We start from the raw sequence: 23,754 nt of genomic DNA, 5'->3' as shown, positions 1-23,754 counted from the left end.
TAGCTGTTTGTAACTTCCTTTAAGACATACTTCTTGACTAAAGGTCTGAGTTTCCATATCTTATTTTCGTGTTCGATGTGATCCACCTTGGTAAATCTGGGAACAGGAGATGGAAAACTGAACGGAGACAAAACCAGCCTGCAACAAACCATCTGTCCTCATTAGCGTTCAGTACTTCTTTGAGTAGGTAGAATGAGGGATTGTAGCTGGGCTGCCCTGCCCCTGGAGCTGTTAGGTGAGGTGTGCCATGTTTTATCCCTTCCTTATAACTTGCCATCTCTGACATTTCACATGCTGCACCTCTCTGAGGTCCCGGAGCTGAGTCTGTTGAGGGGATATTGCTGCTGCTCTCCCTGGATGAGAGCTGTGCAAGAGATTGGCTTGAAAGCCCTGACCCATCTAGATTTTTGCTACTTTTTAGTCTTCTTTAAAACCTTTTGTGGTGTCCTTTCCAATTATACAATTTTGAAAACGCTCCAGGATTGCTTAGAAGTGCTGTGGCCCACAGAGACTTGTACTTCAGCCACGCTCTCCTGTCTCCTCTCTCCCCGTGTTGCTTGTTTCTTTATGCTTATGCTATAAGCTCTTTTAGGCAGCACTTGGCACCACGCATGTTGATCAGTGACTAAGATTCCAGGTGCTCGGTAATACCAACAGATAATAAGGGTGGGAATTTAACATGGGGATGTTTTTTTCAGCCTAAACCCCGAGGTCCCCGTGTCAGCGCCAGGAGGTGACGAGGTTCTGTGGGAACATTGCCCAAGCAGTTTTCAGACTCACTTTCTGACTCATTATCCTAATGGTTATCGGGAAGAGCGATACCGTGTCCTCAGAGACCTGTCTTCAAGCGCTGCAAGGAAGCAGGCTTAGCTGCTGGAGCAGGGGGATGCCCCCAGCTCAAACCACGGCTGTGAGCTGCTGGATCTGGCAGGGAGCTCCTGCCTTCCCTCCGAGCGCCTGCCGCTCCTGCTCTTGCTCCGTCTCTCCTAATAGCCTAAAGAAGGGACAGAGTTCCCCGACGGGAAGCGATTGCTTTGGAAACCTCGCCGAACATCTGTGTCCAATCAGACCGAACATCTCCACGAGGCAGAACAGCGGCCCCGTAGCCGAGCATCAGCGGTAGCGAGGAGCCTTGGCACGGGCTGCGCTTCCGACCGTGCGGCTCCGAAGGGGGTTGCGTCAGGGGAGCAGCCTCCCGGGGCTTGCAGTCGTGGTGGTGCTTTGTTTCGTAGCCTGCCAGTGACAAGCTGCAGAACAAAACCACAAAGCTCGAGATGCAGCTCGAAATTACAGGGTTTGCGGAGCCAAACCACAAGGCTGAGAATTTCAGTAATTATAAGCCAGGAAAACAGTTTTTAGTTCTTTGTGAGTAAGGAAAATCCCAGGGCTTTGCCTACTGTGTAGGTAGAAATATGAGAGCCGTCTGCTGAGACTCCCCATCTCTCACTGGAATTATTTTAGAAATTACAAATGGAAAACATACCAAAATGAAAGATGACCTGAGATGTCCCTCATTAAACTAAGGGGAATTGCACAGAAAAGTTTCAGGGAACAGCACTGAGCATGCAGAAATAAGACCAAAAGGACAGACCAGAACAATTTCAGAACTGTGTGACAGCCAAGGAAAGTAGCCAGGGAAACACTCTGGATAAATGACAATAGAAAACAGCCACAACAAAAGGACCAAAGTGGACAGGTGTATGCCATGGGTAGCATCCGTCTTGGTGCTGCACTTGCACTGAACTGATGGTGAGGAGCACAGATTTGGCCCTAGAGGTTCACACAGCACTGGCAAAATGAGCAACTGTGATGTGTGTAATTACATTTTCCCAAATTGCTCAAACAACAACAAAGTCTTGAGACTTTTTATGCTTTGTTATTTTTTCTCTTTAACATTATATATGTGTAATGTAAAAAATAAATAAAATAAAATAAAATAAAAGCTCCTTAACGACCAGAACTTCTGTAGAATCTTCTGTGGAGTTTGAATCCAAACAAAAGGCAGTTTTGTTTTAAATACCTGGCAGACCTTTGATTTGTTTGCAAAATTTAAGCGATGCCTTATTTAGAGCTGCACGTGAAACCTTAACTCAACTTACAAATTTATTTTAGTTTCAGGATCACACGGTGTTTTTCCAGGAAGTGTCTGCTTGAAACCATGATCAGATGGTTTCATCGAATGAGTAGCTGTTCAAGATTTTTGTTTATCATCTTTGTTTCTGTGAGACCTGGAGCATGCTTAATGCAAGCGGAATCTGAGAAATTTTTTTCTTCTTCCCTGGAACTGGAAGACCTTTGCTTTACGTGTGCTCTTAGGAAATTCTGGAGGTTTAATATTTATCCATTTTTAAATGAATTTTCACAAGGATACAAAACTCGGCTGACATACCAGATCCCTCAAATCCATTGGTCAAATGGATGTAGTACTTCGTTAACATTTGTAAAGTAGGATTTTTTTTTCCAGTACTTTTGGTTCAAAAATGGTAGGAACACTCAGTGGTTGAAAATGTGGTGTTGTAATGGAGAGTGTTAGATCACTTTGACTGCAGGCATTCTTGCTAATTCAACTGTGATGAAAGAACACGAGTATTAGTTAGAATTTTTTTCCATTTAGGGTCCTGAGAGCTCTTTACCGTTGTCAGCGTGTGAACTTTAACTCTCAGAATCCTTGTTTTGGGCAGCAAAAGTGTATTGTGTTTGGGCAGCTTGGAGGTGGGACCAAAACAGGGCATCGGTGGCATTTGGCTGTCTTAGACTATTGATTTCGATAACGTGTATCCTTATTTCTTCAATGAATTGCCTGTATTCATGCTTTTTGTAAGGTAAGAGCCATTTACCAAAGTTTCCTTCGGGATCTGAAATTCAGTATGAAATATGGACATGGCCATTAGATACTAGACATGGGAGTGGTCTACACGGGAAGGCTCTGTAAGTGCTTGGTGCCACGTGTTGTGAGAGCTCACACAAGCTGTGCTCAGTACAAGCAGTGTGAGAGCAGCAGTCGGCATGGGCTGTGGCATAATTACCATCAGTAATTACAGGGGTGGTCGCTACTGGCCATGGGAGGCTCCTGAGGATTTCGTGGGAGAACATTAACATTTTCAAAAGTGCCTTGAAAGCAACTGTAAAATCACTGCTATGCTGCAAGCAACCCCAAACTGGTGTAAATAATGGCTTGCTGTTTACCTAGAGTGTGGTTTTTATGTGGAGTTTAATGTCTGTCTGTTGCTTGCCTGGGAGATCGCAGGGAAGATGTGAGAAAGGGATTGAACTGGATTCCCCTGCCAGAGCTGTCAGCAGATTAACATTCCTGCTATCCTCCCTCTGCCTCACTCTGCGTTTTTAACCCAAAGAGCAGTGAAACAGGAGGATGTAATGGGGCTGGAAGTCCACGAACAAGGAGCACCTGGCAGCTCTGGGAGCGGTGCTGTGCCCGTCCCATGGTGGCTGGAGCAGGGGGAGCACAGATTTGCAGTAATGTGGCAGAGAGACACAAGCCTCCCTCTAGGCAAGGCTATCGAGCAGGGCAACAATTCCAGGCCAGCGTTCTCCCACCTCACTTTGCAGGGTGAAGGCTTTAAATAAATATACACTGGGAAAAATAATGTGTTTTTTTTTTCCTTGTGCTATGAACATGCATGGCCCTTCACAAGACTGTATGGCACCTTTATAAGCTTATGACTGAATTCACCTAAAACCTGACAGAAGGTAATAAATCTAGGATAACGTAGGAAGTATGCAGCTTACACACAGAGCAGAGCTGTGCGGTCATTTTTCCTTCTCTGAATGTTCTTTAAAACATTTGCTATCCAAGAGTGCATCCCCTTGCAGGCAGGTGGGAGAGATCACAGCGTGTGCTGGAATGCTTAAGCCATTAATCAGACCAGCTGAAGTGCCAATAGGAGTGAAAACGTGGCACCGGGGAGGGGGTTATTCATGCTGAAGCCCAGGCCCCTCTGTTTTCCTTACACTCGTCATCCAGCCTAGCTCACGTGGATCTGCAGAGGATGCCATCACCCCTCCAGGGTGCAGCCTCCCACCAGCAGCTTATACCAGTGCCTTGTGGCAGTGAGCAGTGACAGCGGGAACTGCTGCCAGTAGTGTATTTTAGTAGAATAATAGCAATCTGCTATTTTTTGTGTATAATTATTTGCCTTTTCTTTTTTTCTCTTTGTTACCAGAGTGCCTCTGATGGCTTTTGGAAGTCAGTCGCAACCCGCGTCCCGAGAGAGCCTCATGAGATACGTATCCTGAATCCCTACTTCATCCAGGAGGCAGCTTTCAGCTTCATTGGACTGCCTTTCAACAACGGCCTCATGGGCCGAGGGGTAGGTATAAAACAGAGCAGGCAGAACCAAGGGGAAGGGCGAGAACAAGCAGCAGAGCAGTAGGATTTTGCTGTTCTTTTTCCTCTTGGCCTCCACAATTGAAGGGAAGGGCCTTTGGCTCTGTTGTGGGGGCAGCGCTCAGCCTACTTAAGGGAAGGCAAGATCCTTCCTTTTTGGTACCAGGAGATGGCTGTTCCAAAGCCCCTTTTCTGGAGGCAGCTCTGAGGCTTCCAGCACCAGCTGGGTGATTTCCTGCCATGTGCAGCCTGCTAGAAGAGCACTTCTCTGTGTGGCTCCTTCCCAAAAGGAATGAGGAACCCTGCTCTCTGTATCCTCAGTGCATCTGGACGTGGTGCAGGTCATGCCACAATTTTATAATTTGCTGTCCTCAAGGAGGCTGCAGCCTAAAATCACTGATATCACTCTGCTGGTTCTGTATCCCAGGTTTACTGTAAACGAGTATAAAGGTTTGATTATGAAACAGGAAACCTAAGAAATTCTGATCTTACAGTGGCAGGTTTTAGATGTAAAAGCTTACAGAAGAAAACAACGTAAATATAGTTTTAGGTCATAGTTATTAACAAAACACCTTTGTGATCATTCTAGTATCCCTATCATTATAGGATATTTGCAGTGTCACAGCATGGATTTGGACTAGACAGAATAGTGCCTTATTTTCCATGCTCTAATTATGTAGTGAATTCTTTTACAATATTAGAGAAATTTATTTCCTGAAGATCAAGTAGGTGGGTGCCTGGAGGTAAGAAATCCACTGCTTAAAATGCGGTGTGCAAGATGTGCAGACAGATTCAGCCACAGAGAATCATTCTTCTCAAAATGAGAGCTTCTGGCATCGCTGCCTACGTATGTACAGAAGTTGTCGTATGGTCCTGGAAACACTGGATTTTCACTCCAAGTACTGAGGGTATCTTACCCAAATATTCCCTTCAGCTAGGATCTAGTGTACTTCACCTCTCTGCATTCTCCGTGACTTATCCTTAGAAGGATGTGGTCTTGATTCATGTTCCAGAAAATAAGGACTGATGCCCCAATGAGGGACAGAAATCATCAGGACTTTGCTTTTATTTTTTTCAGATTTGTTTTTATTTTTAAACACGTTATTTTAATACGCAAGATATTACTTAAGCTGAGAGGAGAGGAGAGAATCCGGAAATGAAAATGCTGTGAACTGAAGTTTATGAGGTTTTGATAGGTTGTTTAACACAGATCAGATTGGGAAATGAAGGCAACTAAATTGAAACCTCATGTTTCACTTCATGAAAGTGCATTAAAAAATAGTTTATGGAGCTTTAAGGCAAGCAATCTTTGCCCATGACCCCTGCTAGGTTGTGTAAATTGTAGTTTGTTCCTTGAGATGGGGCAGAAAGAGCTCTGCAGGTGCAGGTACATGTGTGGGGCCAGGATGTTAGTAGACCCCGTGTGTCTGGGCAACGACGGTTTAATATACTGATTCTGTCAGAGTTTAAGAACAGGGGGAGAGTACCTGTAGCCTGTTGGTATAAATTTTACTGCAGATGTCAACTATAGACTGGTGTTACAGAGCTGATTGGACTTCATTCTAGTGAACGCTGCTGCATCAGTGCGAATGCTTCAAAGGAAGCCACTGCTGCCAGTGGAAAGAGGCTGAGGAGAATCCTGGTGATACAGATTTGACCTTGTTTCTCTGAGAATTTAAATGGGAATAATGGAAATCAGAGCCATGTAGACCAAGAATCCAACTCTGATTAATGATTTGAGAGAGATCCAGCAAGATGAGTTGGCCCTGTGAGGCAAGCTAGAGCAAGGAGCATTGCTCCACAAGAAAGCTATGTGAACATAGCTCATATAGCAGCTGCAGAGCATAGCTGCTTGGGTTCAGTCATGCTGTAGGGCTGCAAGACGGCTTGGGAAACTTTACTCAAGAAAAAAGCAACCTGGATGGGGGCAGGTTGGTGCCTCCGTGCTGAAAAGCAGGGTGGTGTGGTGGGCAAGCTACACACAGGAGGATCAGGGCTGGAGGATCAGTAATCGAGGCCGACATGAAATCCTCACAAAGGGCAGTAATATTCCACTCCTCTTTGGTCCTGATGCCTAAATAAACTTCAGTGTGCCTCCTGCACACCACATATGGTAACAATGTGCTGCCAATTAACTTTGTAATTTGGTGGCTTTTTCAGCAAGGTTGAGGAGAGCTAGTAAAATAGTTCAGGGCTGATCTCAAAGCGTTTTTCCCAGGATTCAATAAAGGCTGAATGTAGTAACAGCCTCTGCTTTGATAATATAATTTGGGCCAGATGGTTCTGGAGGATAGCAGGGGGGTGCAACTCAGATGTATTTAGATTGAGCTTGTGGTATTGGTGGCTGGCAGTCTGAGTGAGGAGCAAAACTGGTCACCCACAGCGAGCAGTGACTTCTCTCTGGGATGAGTAAAGCTTTTCAGTTTTCTCAGTCCGTTTACTTAAGTCTTCAGAAAAGGGAGAGCTCTTTCTTACTCCATAGAGACTTCTCTTTTCTTGGGATAAAATGATGATAAAGAACTTCAGTGTAGGATCCTAGTAGCATCTGGGGAAATTTAAAGACATGTCAATGCCTGAAGCTGGTTTAATACAAGAGAAATGAGTTAATCTTGTTGATTAAAGAATCCTCTTAATGAGTGGGCACAGGCCTGGCTGACTAACTAGACAGTGGTGTATGCCTGTGGTTTGTGTTTTGGTGGAAGTTCTGTGTATACAGGTCTTTTGGGCTTGAACCCAAACAGCTGTGGCATTGCAGCCGGTAATTCAGGCATGCAATAACCTACCTTACACTGCAGACAGATTACTGGGGGGCAAGCACAAACATCAGTTCAGAGGTGGCATTGCCTGTTGCATGTAAAACAATCCGATGGTTATTGCTGTGGTGCTTTTTACTCTATACTGAATAGTCCTATCCACTCTGTAGTACTCAGGGCCATTTAAGCAGTGACTTTCTGGCTGCTGAGCCGTGGTAAGAGGAGGCTGGGAGGGCGTTTCAGGTGACACAAGTTGTCAGGACTCTGATCAGGGACTCTAGTGCAGAGTGGTGCTTGTGTTTCTCTCTGCTGGTACAGTGCATCCAAGAAACTGCTTATGATTTAACTTCTTCTGAGACTAAATTCTGCTGCCCAGAATTGTAAGCCTTGGTTTGTTCCTATCCTGAAAATCCTGGAGATCCTGTCCGGGTCTATAGACCTCATTAGGAAGGTAAAATATCCACCTCTGGACTTCACTCAGCCTCAGCACCAACTTGCCAAAGGAGGAGCCATGTGCAGAACTGCCATCAGGCCATGTGCAGGAGTGTTATCAGGTACCCCACCGTGGATTAGCACCTCCGCAGAGTGCTGACAGCCCACATGCACTTGGGGATTAACCTCTGATGCTGGAGCGTTAGCACTGTGTGCCCTAGGGCTTCTCTTTGCTGTTACATTGAGTGGACAGGCAGTCTTTATGGGGATGCCAGTGATGACCCTGGTAAAGCACATACATGGTTACCACAGAGCAGCTAATGCAGTAAAGTCATGCCCTTGGTTGCTTTCTGTTAAATCTTTCAGTCCTTAAGAAACACTCTTTGCATTGAATGGGAAAGTGCTCTATTACAAATGGCAAATCAGAGCTTGTGCATCAGGTTAGATGCCATCAAAGGTGTTAGGCTTAGGCTAGGTTGTGCAGGAGCTCAGCAGTGAAATGACTAAACTGAAGCTGCTGTGCAGCTTGTCGTGTCTCCAGGCTCAGGTCCCTAGCCTTTCCATTTTGCTCTACTGCAAACTCTGCCGGTTCTGGAGGCTCCCTTGTGCTTACAGCAAGGGAAAATTACGGGACGTGAAGGAAGTGTTGGAGATGTTCTGTTCTGTCTTTTGAAGCCCAATATTGTAGCTGATTCTGTACAAGGAAGAAGGTAGCTATGGAATCTCCTGTGACAGGGACTGCTGCACAGAATGCCAGGCACTTATCTGGTCACAGTAAGTGATGCTAGATTCCCTTCTGTGACGTATTTCCGAACTTGCCAGCTAGGGGAAGCGAAAAGTATTTTTCACATTGTTTCACATTTCACATTGGGCAAACATAAATGAACAAAAAGAAAATGCAGTGGCTGTTCTGTACAGCATGTGATGGCTTTTCATAGTTTTATTTTGTATTTCTTCTGTTTTTAAAGCTTTATTGCTATTAAGTGATCAGGTCTGCAACTGATAAAACTATGGTAGCAATTTTTCTTGGGTAAGCGTTTTTTTCAAGTTTTCCCTCAAATTAATGTAGTAGTCAAAACAGTTTGAGTATCTAGGTGTGGTATTATTGGGGGGGAATTTCTTATTTAGCAGCAATCACCCTTCTATTTAAAAAAGTAACAATTGAAATAGTCTGAACAATCCAATATACTTTACCCTGTGCTAAGTGAAATCCCATAAATAACTGGAATTCATTTAACATATTAAGGGAGTCAGATATTTCTAAAAACAGATTTACAGCAGTCATTTCCTTCCAGTCCAGAAGGCAGTGACACAGGAGTGACCCAGGCATGGAATGAAAAGCACTAAGAGATTTTCACATGCACCAAGCAAAAAACATTTACAGTCCCCTGCTTGAGTTGCCAGCACTGGATCTCCGGCACGGGTCCAGAGGTGATGCTCAGCCTCCATTAAGTCCAAAGGAGGGTGGGTGTTCATCTTGTTGAACGTCTTGGTTTTATTTCTATGAGTAGAAGGTCTCCTCAGAGGGTCCAATGGAAGATTAAACAGCAATGTCTTGAAGACAAACCTTTCATCTTTCCTCTCACAGCAGAGAACAATGGAGGAGGATTTAGGAGAACCTGTCGTATATCTGGCTGTATTGCTAAAGACATTTCTGGTTCCCTCACCTGGTGGTGCAGCCTGGCTGTGTTTGCAGCACATGGAGCTTGCAGTGTTCTTCACCAGCCTCCTCTGGTGTATCGGTCCTGACCAGGTGCCTGTCCAGCCCTGTTGTGGCCAGGGCTGAGGAAGAGAAGGATTGTGCAGGAGGCCTTACCATAGGTGTATGAACCCTTCTCTCCAAAACAAGGACCTCGTTGGCCTAGTTGGAATATCCACCGTCCCAGCAGAAGTGGAAGTCTAGCCTAGGCCTAGTGGATCACGGGCCACCAGGTGCTTTGAGTGTTGCTCACACACAGGAGGCTGGCACAGCTTCACACACCGGGGACGTGTAGGCCAAACGTTTTTAAGCATTAAGATGTTTTCAGGTACGCTTCTCGGTTATTGCCAAGCCATCTGGTTGAAAGCAGCACTGCTTGGTAGTACAGGAGTACCCGGGCACGTACAGCGCCATGAGCAGGAAGACAGGATTATGAACCCTGAGGGGAAATGTTGGGATTGTTTTTTCCCTAGTAATGGCCTAAAATAACAAGAGGCCTGCTCAGGTGTTTGAGAAAGTTTTATTTTCATAACTCAACACAAGAGGTGTGGTGGTTGCTTTGGTATGTCTTTGGGGCACGGCACAAGGGTGTGTGTGCTGAGATAGCACTGACGCACCGTGCAGGGCATAGCAAGCCGGGTTTGGCACACCGTGTCCAGGATGCCTAGCTTCTTTTGGAGTGACCTGTCCCCCAGCTTGCCCTGTAGGCTATACTGGCTCATTAGATCCAGATTAGAGCTTAGCAGCAAACCAATTTAAATGCCATCAAACAATCAGGAGAGCTTGGAAGCTGCGTAGATGCAGCCAGAGAATAATTATAACTATTCCCTCTCTCTGATATGTGTTCCCTCTCATTTGCCAATTCTCCGCTGAGAAAAGAGGAGACCCCTTTCCTCTGGATCTGGAGAACACTGCTGGGTTGGCTTCTCTGTAGTACAGCGCAGGATCTGTCCCTAGATCCTACAGGTCCTTCTCTTTCTTGTGCCAGGTGGACAAGATGCAGTGCTTCATTTTCAGCAGAGATCAGGTGGAACAGAAACTCAGCACAGTGTCACAGGATAAAACTGCTCGGTTTCTATAGTTTACACCAAATCAAGACCAAAGAATTCTATTGACTTAAAAATGACATGTGCTTAACCATCAGTCACACTGCTTTTATACTTTTGTTCATACTGGCTCCATCTTTTTTCCCTCCCAGTCTCTCAAATTCCCCAGTTCCCGTTTAATCCGTCTGATGGTTGATTCCTCTTCAACGTAAGCAGTCTGGGGCAAACACCCGGTTTTGTGCATTTGATCCACATGCATCTGTGTGCACACAGAGTTTGTATTCGTTTTCTCTTTTTCTTCGTGGTTCTATAAACCATGCCATTACTAAGGGTGGGCTCTGCCTTGGTGCATCCACTGCACTCAGTGAATAGCAGGGATGATAATTTCTGCAAGAATTTTCTAAGTGGTCTTTTCTATTCCTCGTGGATCTCACTGCAGCAGCAGGATGTGAAGCTTCATTTCAGCAGTAAAAGTGTAAGTGGATACAAATCTTGGTCTTCAAGGGGAACAAATGTAATAGGCTGTAGCGCCCATAGGCATGAATATAAATAAGGCATCGCTTAATTAAAAACTGTCATCAGATCATCTGTTTCTGAATGTGATTTTAGGACTACACAAAATTATTTTGCTAAGGGCACAATTTGAACTTCTGATAGTATTGGGTCTTAAACAGATTATTTGCCATAAATCTGGAGGTTAGGAAGTCTTTAGTATTTTAATCATTTTACAGAGCAGCAGGCAGTACGGAGATACTGGGATGCCAGGAACTACTAAAGGACAGAAGTAGATTAGAAAATTATCTCAAATTTTTCCATAAAGGCTGTTGCAGGATTTATACATAAAGTGAAGCAGGTATTTGGTGACCAAAGGGAAGTTCACTTTTGATTTCTGTTATCAGTCACTCTCCAGACAGAAATAAGAATATACTTGAAAGAAAGTTATGGTGGTTTGGCAGTCCTCCCATTAAGGTTGGGTAGTATGATTAATTCTCTGTGGTTTTGCAAGACTCACATTAGAAAGTTAGCTCTTGAAAGTTAACTTAGCCAGTTAAATTCCCTCTAGGCAAAGACCCCGTGTCTCCCTTGAGCTGTACCGTGGGAATGGGCCCCGTGTAAGTGTGGGTGGTGTCAACGCCATCGTATTCTCCAACAATGACATGTTCTCAAAAACATAACCATTTACTCGCTGTGTTTTGGACACTGTAACTATAGCTCAGCTAAGGGAAACGTTTTGTGGCACGTCCACGTATCTGCTGATGCAATTCAAGCGACATTTGAGTGTCATTTCCTATGTAAAACATAAAGCTGAGAATATCTGAATATCTGAATTTGAATTGCCACACATGGGAAGACAGGATATTCTTGTGTACTTTGAAATTTAGTGGAATTTTCTTATCCTTGCTGAGTAAACTTCTTCTGTTGTTTTTTTTTCTTTAAACCCATCCTTGAGATTTTATGATGACTAGTGAATTAACAATTAACTAAAGTAACCAGAATAAAACCAATATTGTTTGTGGCAGACGTGGTCAGTATAAAATGAAGGTAAACAGCAAAACCGAAACGACTCTGCCTTTCTTTTCCTAACATCTAGAGCTGGCCCAGGAGGACGTAGTAAGGTCTTTTCATTTCAAATGCGCACTGTTACAGTTGCATTGCAGATGTTTGAATTTAATGATCATTTATTTAGACGTGAGCAATTTTTGCATTTTTTCACGTTTGCATATTAGTGTAACATCAGCGCGTTGTTATGCAGAACGTGTTGAGCTCTCCATAGCACATGGGTTGTGCTCCCAGCTCTGCTCATCTCAGCTAGGTACGGGTGGAGTTCTTTCCTTGCAAAACATCAGTCCTGGGACATGGTCAGGCAATCAGGAGTGTGCTGCCAAAAGCGGGTTCCTTTGAATGCGAGGCAGAAACTCAAAACATGTGCGTTCCCAGTCTGCTGTGAACATGGGTGAAATGCAATAGCATTGCTTGCTGGTACAGGGTAACCCCTCTTACACACAAGATGTAAGCACGCATTTGGTTTCTACATCTCAGCTGAGAGGCTGTCACCCTCGGTGACTGTCTGAGCATGCCCTCTGAATTCATGATACCTTTGATATGGCGGTATTGGATGTCTTACAAATAATGATAAGATATGTGGGTGGATTTCTCAGCCTCTCCCTAGCCCCTGGGGTAAAGCTACCTTAGCAGATTGATCTGGTTAAAGGGGAGTTAGAAACGTCTGTGAGCTGGGGTTTTACACTGGAAACACACATCCTTCACAGCACTCATGTTCATCTGGACACACAAGAGTGTCACCGTCCAGCAGCACTGTAGAAGCCAGATGAGATGGGAAGGGCTGAGGATAGACTTTAGTGCAAATGGCAAGTCAGCAGCAGGAAGAGGACAGTCAGGGGTGTCCCGACTCAGAGGACTAGCAGCAGTCTTTGAATGACTTCCCAGTATGCTGGACCAGGAGTGTGGCACAGGACAGTGCCCTTTGCCTGTGGGGGTGTCTCTGAGCACAGGAAGGAGTCAGTGCACACTGGCTCTGCCTGGTCTCCTCTCCATCTTCTAGAGCTGTTTAAGGACCTCCTTACAGCTTTTGCCATCACTAAAATAAAGCATTTGTACTGTTCCTCACTGCTACTCTGGTGTGGTGGCCCATTTGGGACAAGTATGCCTCATTAGCCTGGCTCCTAGCTGCAGGTCAGTACTATGTGTAGACCTGGAATCCAGCTTTTACGTGTTTTTTGATTTCAGAAAACTAATGTGTCCACTGTGACTCGTCTTCCAGCTCGTCTGCTGCCCTGTTCTCAGGATAGCAAAACTGTGGGACAGGAGTTTGACCATTGGCATTAGTCCTGCCCTGCAATACTCCGGTGGAGAGCTGGGTCATGGAGTCTCAAACAAGAGCCATTGCTTTTGTGCAAGGTGCTTTGCAGGAAGCAGGCTAACAGGATTTTCTTTACAAGTTGGGAAGCTGTTGGCCCTGCAAGCTGGCACCGAGCATTTCATGTGCAGATGTAGCCAAATGCCTTGTTCTGGATTTTGTGCTTAGTAGTAGTAGTTTTCCTTTGAGCAGAGACAATAAGAGGAAATCTTTGACAACAGAAATGGCGACTTGCTAATGACTTCCATTCCTGCTTTCTTTCCTCTCAGAACATCCCCACCCTGGGAAGCGTAGCAATAACCATGGCGCTCCACAACTGTGATGAGGTGGCGGTAGCTGGGTTTGGCTATGACATGAGTTCCCCCAATGCACCGCTGCACTACTATGAGAACATCAAGATGTCTGCCATCAAAGAGGTAGGGAGCTCCTGCTGAGCACGTCTTCTTCCCAGGCCCACCGACCACCCCGACCGCGGAGCCTGCCCGGGACGGTGATCGACTTCCAGCTTTCCTGCGTGGGCCAAACGACAGCTCCACCCAGGCATTTGCCCGTAAAACTCCAGACATTCCCCCAAGCGCAATGTGTGTTAAAAACAGTTATTTCTGCTGGGAAAAGTTCTCTGGAATGTGCATATAATGTGATTCCTTATTCTCAGAGCGGCAGAGAAAAGCTCTGTGTAAACGTTGAGCGGGGTGAAAGGGAACAAATATGCTCAGGGGTTGAAAAGATGTGGCCTGCTACAGCTTTGTGATCCGTTGTATTGCTCTCTAATCCACGTGCTGCTTCTGCTAGATGATCCCCTGCTCAGCCCCTGTGAAACGTGGGGGAGGTGAGATTAGCCTGTGCAGGCTGACCAAAGCAGCAGTTAGCTAGTGTAAACGCATGGAAGCTGCTCTTCAAAGCCACATCTGCCTTCGAAACATTTGCTGCTGCTGTCCCAGTGAGACGAACAGCCCTTTTCGAGGAACAAAAGCTCTCATGGTGATATAACGCAGCAGTATTTCAGGTCTGGCCATTTTCTGTGCTGAACTAGAGCAAGCTTTGCCACTGGCCTCAGCACCTTCTGTAGTGGAAAGAGCTGCTGACTTTTTAGTAGAGCCCAGTCTTTTCCAGCACAGATGTGGCCCAGGTCTTTCTAAAATTGTTCCTCCTCTTCACTGGCTTCACTGAACAGAGGAACTTTCTCTGTCCTACTCCGCATTGTGAAAACAGTGATGTTCAGAGGGAGAGAACGCTTGTTGTGTTGTTCATGGACAGCTGCTGTCTGCTGGCGCTTACATTTGTCACCTCAACTGCTGTGCCATTGATCCAGGTCAGGAGGAAAGCCTAGAGGTTGTGTTTTTCCAAATCATAAGATCATAAATATCCTGGGACTCAGGCTGGACAACCTTAGGCTGACTGAGAGGAATTAGCAATGGGTACCAGTCAGCTTGGGAAATGGGAAGAGGATTTCTAATTGTCATAGCAATGAGGCTTTGGAACAACCTCTCAGTAGAGACCAAGAGAAGAAACTAAGATTGGGAAAAGACTGTGAGAAGGTCCCTAAATATGTCAAGGAAAGTACTTCACAATACATCCTTGTGATCCTGAGGTACCTTCTGGGCCTGTGGAGGTAGCAGGAAAGTCTGTCTCTTCCAAGACAGTCTGCTCTTGGACATGGGGACACTCACAGCAGGTGTCCTGTGCCAATCTAGGTTTGCAACCTAGAAGATGTCTCTGGCATCAAGGACACCCACACTGGAGCTGACAAGAATGAAATTGTCTTCCTCTTGCTCCTTGCATGGGTTGAAGGAAGGAGTTGGCAAAAGGCACTGGATGACAGGCTGTAGCCCTCTGCTGCAGGAGAGGCGTTAAAATGCTCCAAGGCCTCCCCAGGAGGCACTGATGCAGGTAACGCAGCCTGCAGTACGCTAGAGGGAATGGGTGGGCCCTGGCACTCGGTGTCACTCTTGCACCCGCCCACCCCCTTGTGCCAAAAGCTGCCGAACATCAGCAGGGCGCAGAAAAGCTCTTACAAACAACACTTTTTCGAAAGAGTTCAGAGGAAAAAGTCGGGAAGCACCATGGAGAGGGGTGTGCAGTGAAGTAGGAGCTCTGCCGTGAGTGAGCTTCCCATTCCTCCGTCCCCTCCTTGGCCACCTTCTGCCGTGTTCCTCATTGCTGCCAGCAGGCTGTGCCTGGCACCCTGAGCCCTATCACACCCACATGCATTTAGTCCTGCTTTTCCAGGGCCTGCCACCCCATCTTTTGGCTTCTGAGAGCTAGCCAGTGGACACATCTGAAGTTGCCAGTGCAGATTGCTTGGGTTTTTGATTCTCGAGGTCAGCACCCTGAGCGAGCTGCAGAAGCCAGCAGGAGATGGGAGGGGGTTTCTCTTGGGCACTGTATGAGGTCTCAGGGATAAAGCTGGTAAGGCACAGGGCACGGATGGGGGTGAACATGTGAAATGCAACCCCGTGGGTCTCCGATAGAGACCAGTCCGTGCCTGGTTTGACAGGCCTCTGTTGTCTGGGAGCTGTCAGTCGGCATGTCCAGGCTGTTCTGTACGGAGGTGAGGGAGCGTTGAAAGGGCTGGTGGAGCCTCACTAATTTAGATGTCAGTGGGTTTGTTTCCACAGCCGGGGCTGCTGATGAGAGCTCTGCTGAGCTGGTGCTGGGAGGAAGGTTCCTGTTCCATCTGAAGGCAGGTTATATGATCGCTGTCTGCCTGTCTAATCCTCACGTGCTCACCCGCAGGCTTCTCTTACGTTTCTGTGCCGTGGTACAAGAAAAGCCATCTGTTCCCGAGTATCAATAATTAATGCCCCTCCTGCCTCTGCCCCTCCCTATATGACAAATCGTTTGTGATATTGTGGAACGTGAAGAGCAGAAAGAGGATTGCATTTCTTTCTCTCCCATTTAATATTAATGGTAGCTGGTAATTGTTAGTCACCTGAGGGTGAAGTTGAAAGACAAAGGGCACGATAGGTGGGTTCTGTCCTCTGCAGTTGTCCTCAGGTAACTCACGAATGAAGATTTGCCCCGCTCTGGACTGGAAGCACTCTGCACGCTCACTCAGAGACCTGCACCTGGTTTGCAAATCTAGAGACTGACCTTCATTGGTACCTTGTGGCAAACCTTGCCATTGGTATTGGCAAATTGAGAGCGACCCAGAGCCAAGCTCACAAAGGTTTTCATCTCTTCCATCTGCTCTGATACCTAAAGGCCCACTGGGGCATCTTCCTCGGTGTTACCTTTGGACCTCCAGGTTTGTGTCTGCATCTAGTTCTTCCTGGTCCTCCAGGAAGCTGAGAGTGTTAAATAATTGTGAACTGTTGGTAAGGGTGGAAACTAAGCCCAACTGAAACTGCACCAGCAGGCACCTGGGGGCTCTGATGGTCCCAACACCTACAGCTTCATTCTTGTGGCTGTAAGAAGAGAGCAAGCACCATGCCAGGCATGGCCCTGGCTGGCTCCCTAAACACCACCCCATCCCATAATCCGACTGCCAGGCTCCTCCAGCCTGAATGACTGACAAATCTTCAGTGTTTAAGCCTCGAGAGCAGCTGCAGGGAAGCACTCCAGCTCCACCCTGAAACCATCACTGTCTTTACAGAGGAAATGTAAACATCGACGTCCTGGGGCTGGAGGTGCTACATGTGTGTGTGGCATATGGGATCCTCGGAGACATCCATCCATCCCGTTCCCTTGTCTCATGTCTGCAGGGGAAGGGGCCTGCGAGGAGCGTGCACCCTCTCAGCAAGGTGTGTCACTGATTTACACTTGAGGCCTGCTTGACATCTCCCTGGACACCCTTGAAACCCTGTGATTCATCTCTGAGGAATTTGTTCTGATTACATAAAAAAAAAAAAAAAAAGCCAGCAAAATATACTTGCTTGCTCACAGCTGGGCGGAGATGCCTCTCCCATGCCAAGACTGAGGTGATAAAATCTCTGTGGAAATGCATGTGATTTTTCCTGTTGCTCTGTGGGATCAATGGCTGCATTTCCAAGAGGCGATCGGGCAGCCTGGGTGTACAGTTTTGCTGAGTCTTTGCTTTCCCCGATGGGGTAGAAGCCCTCAAGGTCCCAAACTGTGCTGGATTGCTACCGCAGGAGGCAGCTGCCTCTGCTGCTTCTTGCAGCATCTCAGACTCCCAGGGGCTGGACAGACTTTTCCTGCTCCCAAGGAAAAGGCTCCACGAGGAGGCAGGTGCTGTGGAGCTTTATCTGTGGTACCATTCAGGATGATGGATGCAGTGATTAATCCCATAGGGCCCTAGTGTGGCTGCAAAAGGCACGTGGATTCTCCTGCTCCTGTGAGTGCCCATGGGAATAAATTTCTCTGGTTTATACCTGGGTGGTTTCCTTACCCCCTGTGCTCTGGAGAGCAGGAGAGCATGCTCTGGAGAACATGCTCTGGAGAGCAGGGAGCATGCTGGCATGGTGCTTTCAGGCTGTGAGCTGGAAAATCAGCGCTTGCAGTGCAAAACTGCATCACAGCTCCGCTGCCCAGCACCTTCTCCCCTGGTCTCATCTTCTCCCTGTTGTGGCTGGGGATGCAAAGTCCTGGCATGCATTTCCATGAGGGTTTTTTGGGCACTGTGACCGTGCTGCTCTCTGGTCTGTTACTGGGGGACCACTGCTCCATAGACCTCATGCCATCGTGTGGATTCTCACAAGTCATTTTTTTTAGCTCTGATCTTTTTTGTTCTAACTTACAAAACGCAGAAGGTCTAAGCCTGTCATCTCCCTTCAGTTACTATTTTCCCTATTTCCAGTAACTTGTAACAGCTTTCGACCCTTGGCTGCTTCCCTGAGCGCTGTACAGAAAATGAATGAATCCTTGCCAAGGTGTATGCTCACTTGTTTCTGTTTGCATGGTGATGAGCCATCAAGCTGATTTTTTTATATAGTTTATTATATTTTTATTTCTTGCCCATGTCCTGTAGTGCTTCCTGCCCAAGTACTCCATAAAAGTGTATTTTTGCCACAGGTCACTGTCTCCTGTTAATGTAGGAGAAGTGTCAGATCCACTGGGAACGTAAAGAAGGAAACATGGAAATGGAGGTGAGGAAAAAAGGAATCATTTTAAAAGGGAGTGAAAGGTTTTCAGGATTAAAAGAAAATGAATGAACCCGCCTGTCTTACAATACAACTTCACAGCTAATGGCAAAGCAGGTTAGTGTTTCAGGCAGAAATTACTGCAGGATGGGAAAGTGACAGTGTTTAGAGTAGTAAAAACGTACCCGACAGGCGCTGATGAAACCGAGAGCAGGAGGCTGTGATAAATCATGAGAACGAAGCACGGCACCAGCTCCCAGCATCCTTCCCCGGTGCGCTCTGCCCTGGCTGGCACCACACGGCCTTCCCCGCGCTCAGGGCTGGTACAAATGGGGAACACGTGCTTAAAAGCCACCCTTATCAGCCAGATCCCATCTGGGGCTGTGCCGGCACTGCTGCTGGCTGCTCTCCCTTTCTCTGCAGCCACAGATCAAGCGGCAGCGCCGCTGCTGTCGGAGGTGTCAGCTCCTTTGATACAGCTGTGCCCGGCACCGCAGGCACTCGCTGCCTGACCCCGGGGGGAGCCTGCCTTTGATGGCTTCTTTCTGATCCCTGGCTCTGCTTCCCCTGCAGGTCTTTGTGGGATGCTGGAGGACACCGGCTCCTAATGCCTCTCATTCAGGGTGTGTGAGGGCTGTCACGAGGGCCGGGGAGGTGGGATGCAGGATGCCGTGACACACGGCTTTGTCTCTGTCTCCCCCCGCCAGCAGCCACCTCTCACAATAACCCGCAAACATCCAGTTTGGAGTCTCAGCCCGTGAAGGCACAAACAATAGTGCTTTATCATCATCTGGACTCTCTCTGTGAAGCCGCCCTTTGCATTTAAAATCAAGGAAAGTTGCTTGGGAGGGGGTGACGGGGCTGCTTCAGGCCTCCAAGTACCTAAAAGTTTGCGGTAGCCAGCAAGAAGAACAAAACTCCTTTGAAAGCAGGGCAGATGTCTGGCCTGGTGATTTATAGGCTGAAAACACAGCTATTCGAGCCTGGCTGATGAATTGCCATCGGAGTACAAGGAATGGTGCGGGCTGAAATGGAGGTCAGCTTTGGAGGGGGAGGTTAGGGGCTGGGGCAGGGGGACCTCTGAAAGGGCAGTGCTTTTTCTTGGGGCCCGCAGTGATGACTGATGAGGTTTATACATTTTTGCCTTTGTTTAAAAGCCACCTGTTTGACAGCGTTTTGGCGGAACGAAGGCCTCACATGCTGTTCCTGTGCGTAAGGACTGTGTGTCTGTGTAATACAAATCTAGGGAAGATGGATGGAGCAGCAGTCACGCCTGCAGCACAGGTACTGCGTTGGTCAGTGGGACAGGAATACGGTAACGCTTTCGGGGTACCACTGAGCCCTAACAGCAGCATGGATAAAAACAGAACTAAGGTTTGGTGAAGATCTCTGTGCCTTTGTTAAATGGAAAGGCAATGGGAGGTGCTCTGTAACTCAGATGGTTTTTCCAAAAGAGAGTTTGATAAGAGGAGAGTTTGATAAGCTGAGTGCTGGGGTGGCACTTACTGGGGGTGCTTGGTGGAGCTGGGACACGTGTGCACACGCAGGGCTCTATTTAGGCTTAGCCTAGGAGAACTGGCTAACAAAAGCAGTTGCACTGAATTGGTCAGGGACTCATTATAGAGGGGAACTTAAAATCTTTTTTCCCTCAAAAATGCAAAAATTGTCTGCGATTCATGTTTGTAGCAAGGGCAAAACTGACAAGAAAAGGTTCAAGATGAAGCTTTGTAAATAACTGCTTCAGAGTGGTGTTGGAGGAGCAGGAGAAAGCATCAGGTAGAGGAGACATCAGCCTGTTGGTCGGAAAGGACAGAGGTAAAGTGAAAACCTGCAAAAGTCAGGCTGAATTAGATCTCGCAAAGGAAAATAAAGCACATACTGCATGGTCCTGCTGCAAGCAAATAATTTTGAAACAAGGAAGGAATTATGAGGGCTGTGGCATCCCAGGAGGTGAGGGATGTGGAAGGCTTAGCGTTTAAAGAGTCCAAGTGGGAATTGTGTGAATGAACACGTTACCTCTATAAGGGAGATGGGGTGAACGTGAGGGAAAGGGTGACTTAGGGTGGTAAGTTCATAGAAAGAGAAAATGACTGGGTCAGTAGTGAAAGGTGAGAGCTGTTTGAGTTAATGTGCTGGGTATGAACGCCTGAAAGATCCCTGGCCCTAATACCACGGTGTTGAGCCAGCTAAGCTGCAAGTCCAGAGGAAAAGGTCTTCAATAAATCTTATCAGGTTACATGTGGTTCCATGGGATTAAATTATAGTGGATATTATACCTTTATTTCCTTTCTTTTTCTTCCCTGAAACGGCAGGATGGGAGTGAGGTAAGGAAAATAATCCTGTCAAATTCAGAGCTCCTAATCTGACCTCAGAGGTACTATTCAAGAACTATTCAGAACTTCAGAGCAAGGTTTAAATGAAAGAGTAATTAAATCCTGAAAGCAAACACAACATGGATTTACCAAAGGCAGGTTACAAAAACTAATTTAATATCTTTATTTGATTTTTATTTTTTTAAAATCGTTCCAGGGACAGAGGAGGTGTAGCAGATCAGTCATCTGAAGTTCAGTTAAGCGTGTGAAACTGTGCCATGCGAGGTATTAGGAGTTAAGCTTCAGAAGCTACGGTTTGGTGCAACACCTGTATGTGAACAGGCTCTGAAGAGGAAAACAAAGAGCAGCACTGAATGGAGGGCTGGGAGTTCCCCCAGAGGAGGTCACGTTCAGTGTTTGCGTTAATGATTTTTGGCACAGGAGGCGGTGGTGTGCAAGTCAAATGTGTGATGATACAAAGCCAGGTGTGGTCAACACACAGGAAGATCAAAAGACCATCCAGGAAGACCACGATCACCCTCAGAACAGGAGTGAACTGGATGGGATGGGACCTAATGAATGAATGGAAAGTCATTCAGTGGGGACAATAACAGAACTCCTTATTATAAGCTGGGAAAGCATTATTTGACAATGACAGAGGAGGGAAGCGCTTCGATGTGTACTAATAAATCACGGGATAATTCAGGATGCAAGGCTATTACTGTGGGAAGAAAAAAAAAGGCAAATGTAGCTCTGGGAAGACTCAGGGAAAGGACTCCTGGTAGAGAGAGAACTGCACAAGGCAATGGTGAGCCCTTTTCCTGCTTCACCACAAGTGAACTCAGAGTAAATAAGGACAGAGGGAGCAACTACACCTCTGAGAAATCTCCCAGTTTTCCTAGGGGAGATGGAGAGCCTGTTTTGGTAGGAGAAAAAGAAAGGATGGCTCCTTAGCTTGGTAGAATGAAGGTTGAGAAGAGATACAATAGCTCCCTATATATGTATTAAGAACAAGCAAGAGCTAAAAGAGCTGTTTGAGATTTCAAGTTGCTGTAAGGATGACTGGGCATAGAGGAACTGGGAGCGATTCTTTCTTAACCATGAACAAGAGAATTAAGAGAATTAGCAACAGTGGAGGCTGCAAAATGAGTTCTGTGCAAGGGACGTTGCCCGAGAAGCACCACTTCTTGCTGCCACTGTGGTTTCTGTGCGGGTTTTCGGGGAGAAATGCTGCTGACTTGCAGAAACGTGGAGGATGTAACAGAACTGAGAAACCTCTGACTTTGCAACCTGCTCTTTTGCTTGAATGCATTCTTTGTTGACTTCACTCTCTCTTATTTAATTTCCCTGTATTTTATGGCATTGCAACAGACTTGATAAGACTAGCATGCTCTGAAGCTGAGCCGTTGCCCCACTTGTAATTGACTGCAGATGGTGAGCTTACCTTCCCTGTGGGTTGGTCTCTGAAACATTTTCTCAGTCTTAAAATACTCCACTTGGCTTCTCGTGAAGGGACAGAGGATGTTTTGTGCTTCCTTGTGGAATCAAGAAAGGAGAGGTGGTTCTGGGGCTGCTGCATTTGCATAGTCCTGAAAGGTAGCTTTAACCCATGATAAATTTTGGTCTAATAACTGTGACCAAACTCTCATACATCAGGCCCACTGCCACCCCCTGGGATGGACAGCTCTAACAGTGCACGTGCTGGCAGAGCGGCTCTGCTGCTGCCACTGAAAAGAGCAAACAGGGAAAGGCCCAAAGCAAAGGAAATCCCAGCCCATACCCCAAACAAGAAGGACTCTGGAGCCTCCTGGGACGTTCATTAATCCAGCCATGGCTCAGACAGGCTGCCCGTTTGTTCTCACAAGCAGGAGCTGCACCGAGCACCTGCTCAATGCCTGCAGCAGAGCAGCGAGGGCAGAGCCCCTCTGCCAGGTCACAGCAGCAGCAGCGGTGTGACGTGCAGTGACATAAAGCTGGAGGTGGCACTGCGTGATCCAGGCTGCTCTGCCCCTGGCTGGAGCTGCAGGTTCACAGGGAAATAGCTGGACTTTGCTGCTTGTCATGCTGAGGTGTAGCTTCAGGGCTTAGGGCAGGAGCTCTGTGAACGTAAGCAGTCCTCCCTGGAGGATTAGGAAATGAGGCAGTGACGGCTCAGTGCGCATGGGAAGAGGGCGTCAAAGCAGTCAGAAGGGACAGAGAGCATCTTGCCAGGGCAGCCAAAGCACATCCAGTATCCAAGGGCAGAAAAAAGGCTGCTTTGCCACAGTACTCTCAGGAATGAATCACTGGTGTTGTGGCTGCATCATGTCAACCTCCTCCAGGTGTGCGTTCTGCTCACAGCACTCTGCATAAGATGTCAGAATTAGCGCTCTGCCGGTGTGACCCTATCCGTGGGGATGTGGGTGCCAAAGCATCGCCTGTCACTTACCACTCAGGACACTGCACCAGCTGAAAGAGATGGCCGGGACACCTCGCCCAGGAGCACAGTGACACAGAGCACCTCGGCTTACCCAACAAGCGGTGACAAATGCTTGGTGTGATGCAGAGAGCTTCCCTTACAGCAGGTACAGCTTGGTCCTGGCCCCAAAGTCAGGGGCCTGCTGAGGGCTGGCTTTTTATGAGACCTCTCCAGACCCTGTGCCCGCAGCTGGCAGCACCACGTGCCAGGTTATTTGCACCGAGCAGTGTGGAGCCTGCAAGACTCAGGATCCCAGGCAGGTTTTGCAGTGTGTTCTGGTGTCTTTCCCCTGTCGGCAGCGATGGGAGCGAGGTGCCTGCCTCTCCTTGGCAGTTTTGAAAAATTTGCTCCGGATCTTCTCCCCCCTGCGGCCGCCGGCGCAGGAATGCAGTCTCCTTCGCCTGATTAGCTCTGTCTGTCAGTGGGGTGAGTCCCTCTCCTGCAGTAACCCGAGCTAGTGTTGAAGACATGCCTCATGCCTCCTGTCGGGTGGAGCAGCACCGCACCGAGCGCCCTGCTGGTGCTGCTTGCAGGGGGACGAAAGCCTCTTCCCCTCCCTCCGTGGTCTCACACCCGACCGCAAAGCCTTTGAGGGCACAGCCACAGCCGGCAGCCAGATACAGGGATCAAGTGGGAGGCTAAATTTCCCTTACATGTGGCTTTCTGCTTGGAAAGAGGGATTTGTGGCAGTGACCAGAGCACAGAGCAGCCTTCATGCTGAACAACCGAGGTGTTCGCGCCGTGCCAGCAGCCGTGCGTGTGGTGCAGGAGGGCGCAGTCAGAGTGCCC

General features: G+C 47.4%; 1 protein-coding gene across 9 annotated transcripts in view; it reads left to right on the top strand.

The window, feature by feature from the left end:
• The window catches only part of ST3GAL3 (ST3 beta-galactoside alpha-2,3-sialyltransferase 3), a 175,852-nt gene that overhangs the window by 147,203 nt on the left and 4,895 nt on the right, over nt 1-23,754 (top strand). For 8 of the 9 annotated variants that reach the window (XM_068689688.1, XM_068689689.1, XM_068689687.1 and 5 more), the window contains 2 exons: nt 4,182-4,328; nt 13,423-13,569. In XM_068689688.1, coding sequence (XP_068545789.1) covers nt 4,182-4,328; nt 13,423-13,569 — 294 coding nt within the window. The remainder of the gene's footprint in view (nt 1-4,181; nt 4,329-13,422; nt 13,570-23,754) is intronic. The other variant, XM_068689691.1, reaches the window with a different exon arrangement.

Source organism: Anas acuta, chromosome 8, assembly GCF_963932015.1.
Source record: "Anas acuta chromosome 8, bAnaAcu1.1, whole genome shotgun sequence".
NCBI lineage: Eukaryota > Metazoa > Chordata > Aves > Anseriformes > Anatidae > Anas > Anas acuta.
The sequence above is the reverse complement of the archived record's forward strand: the minus strand, read 5'-3'. Positions and strand labels throughout refer to the sequence as shown.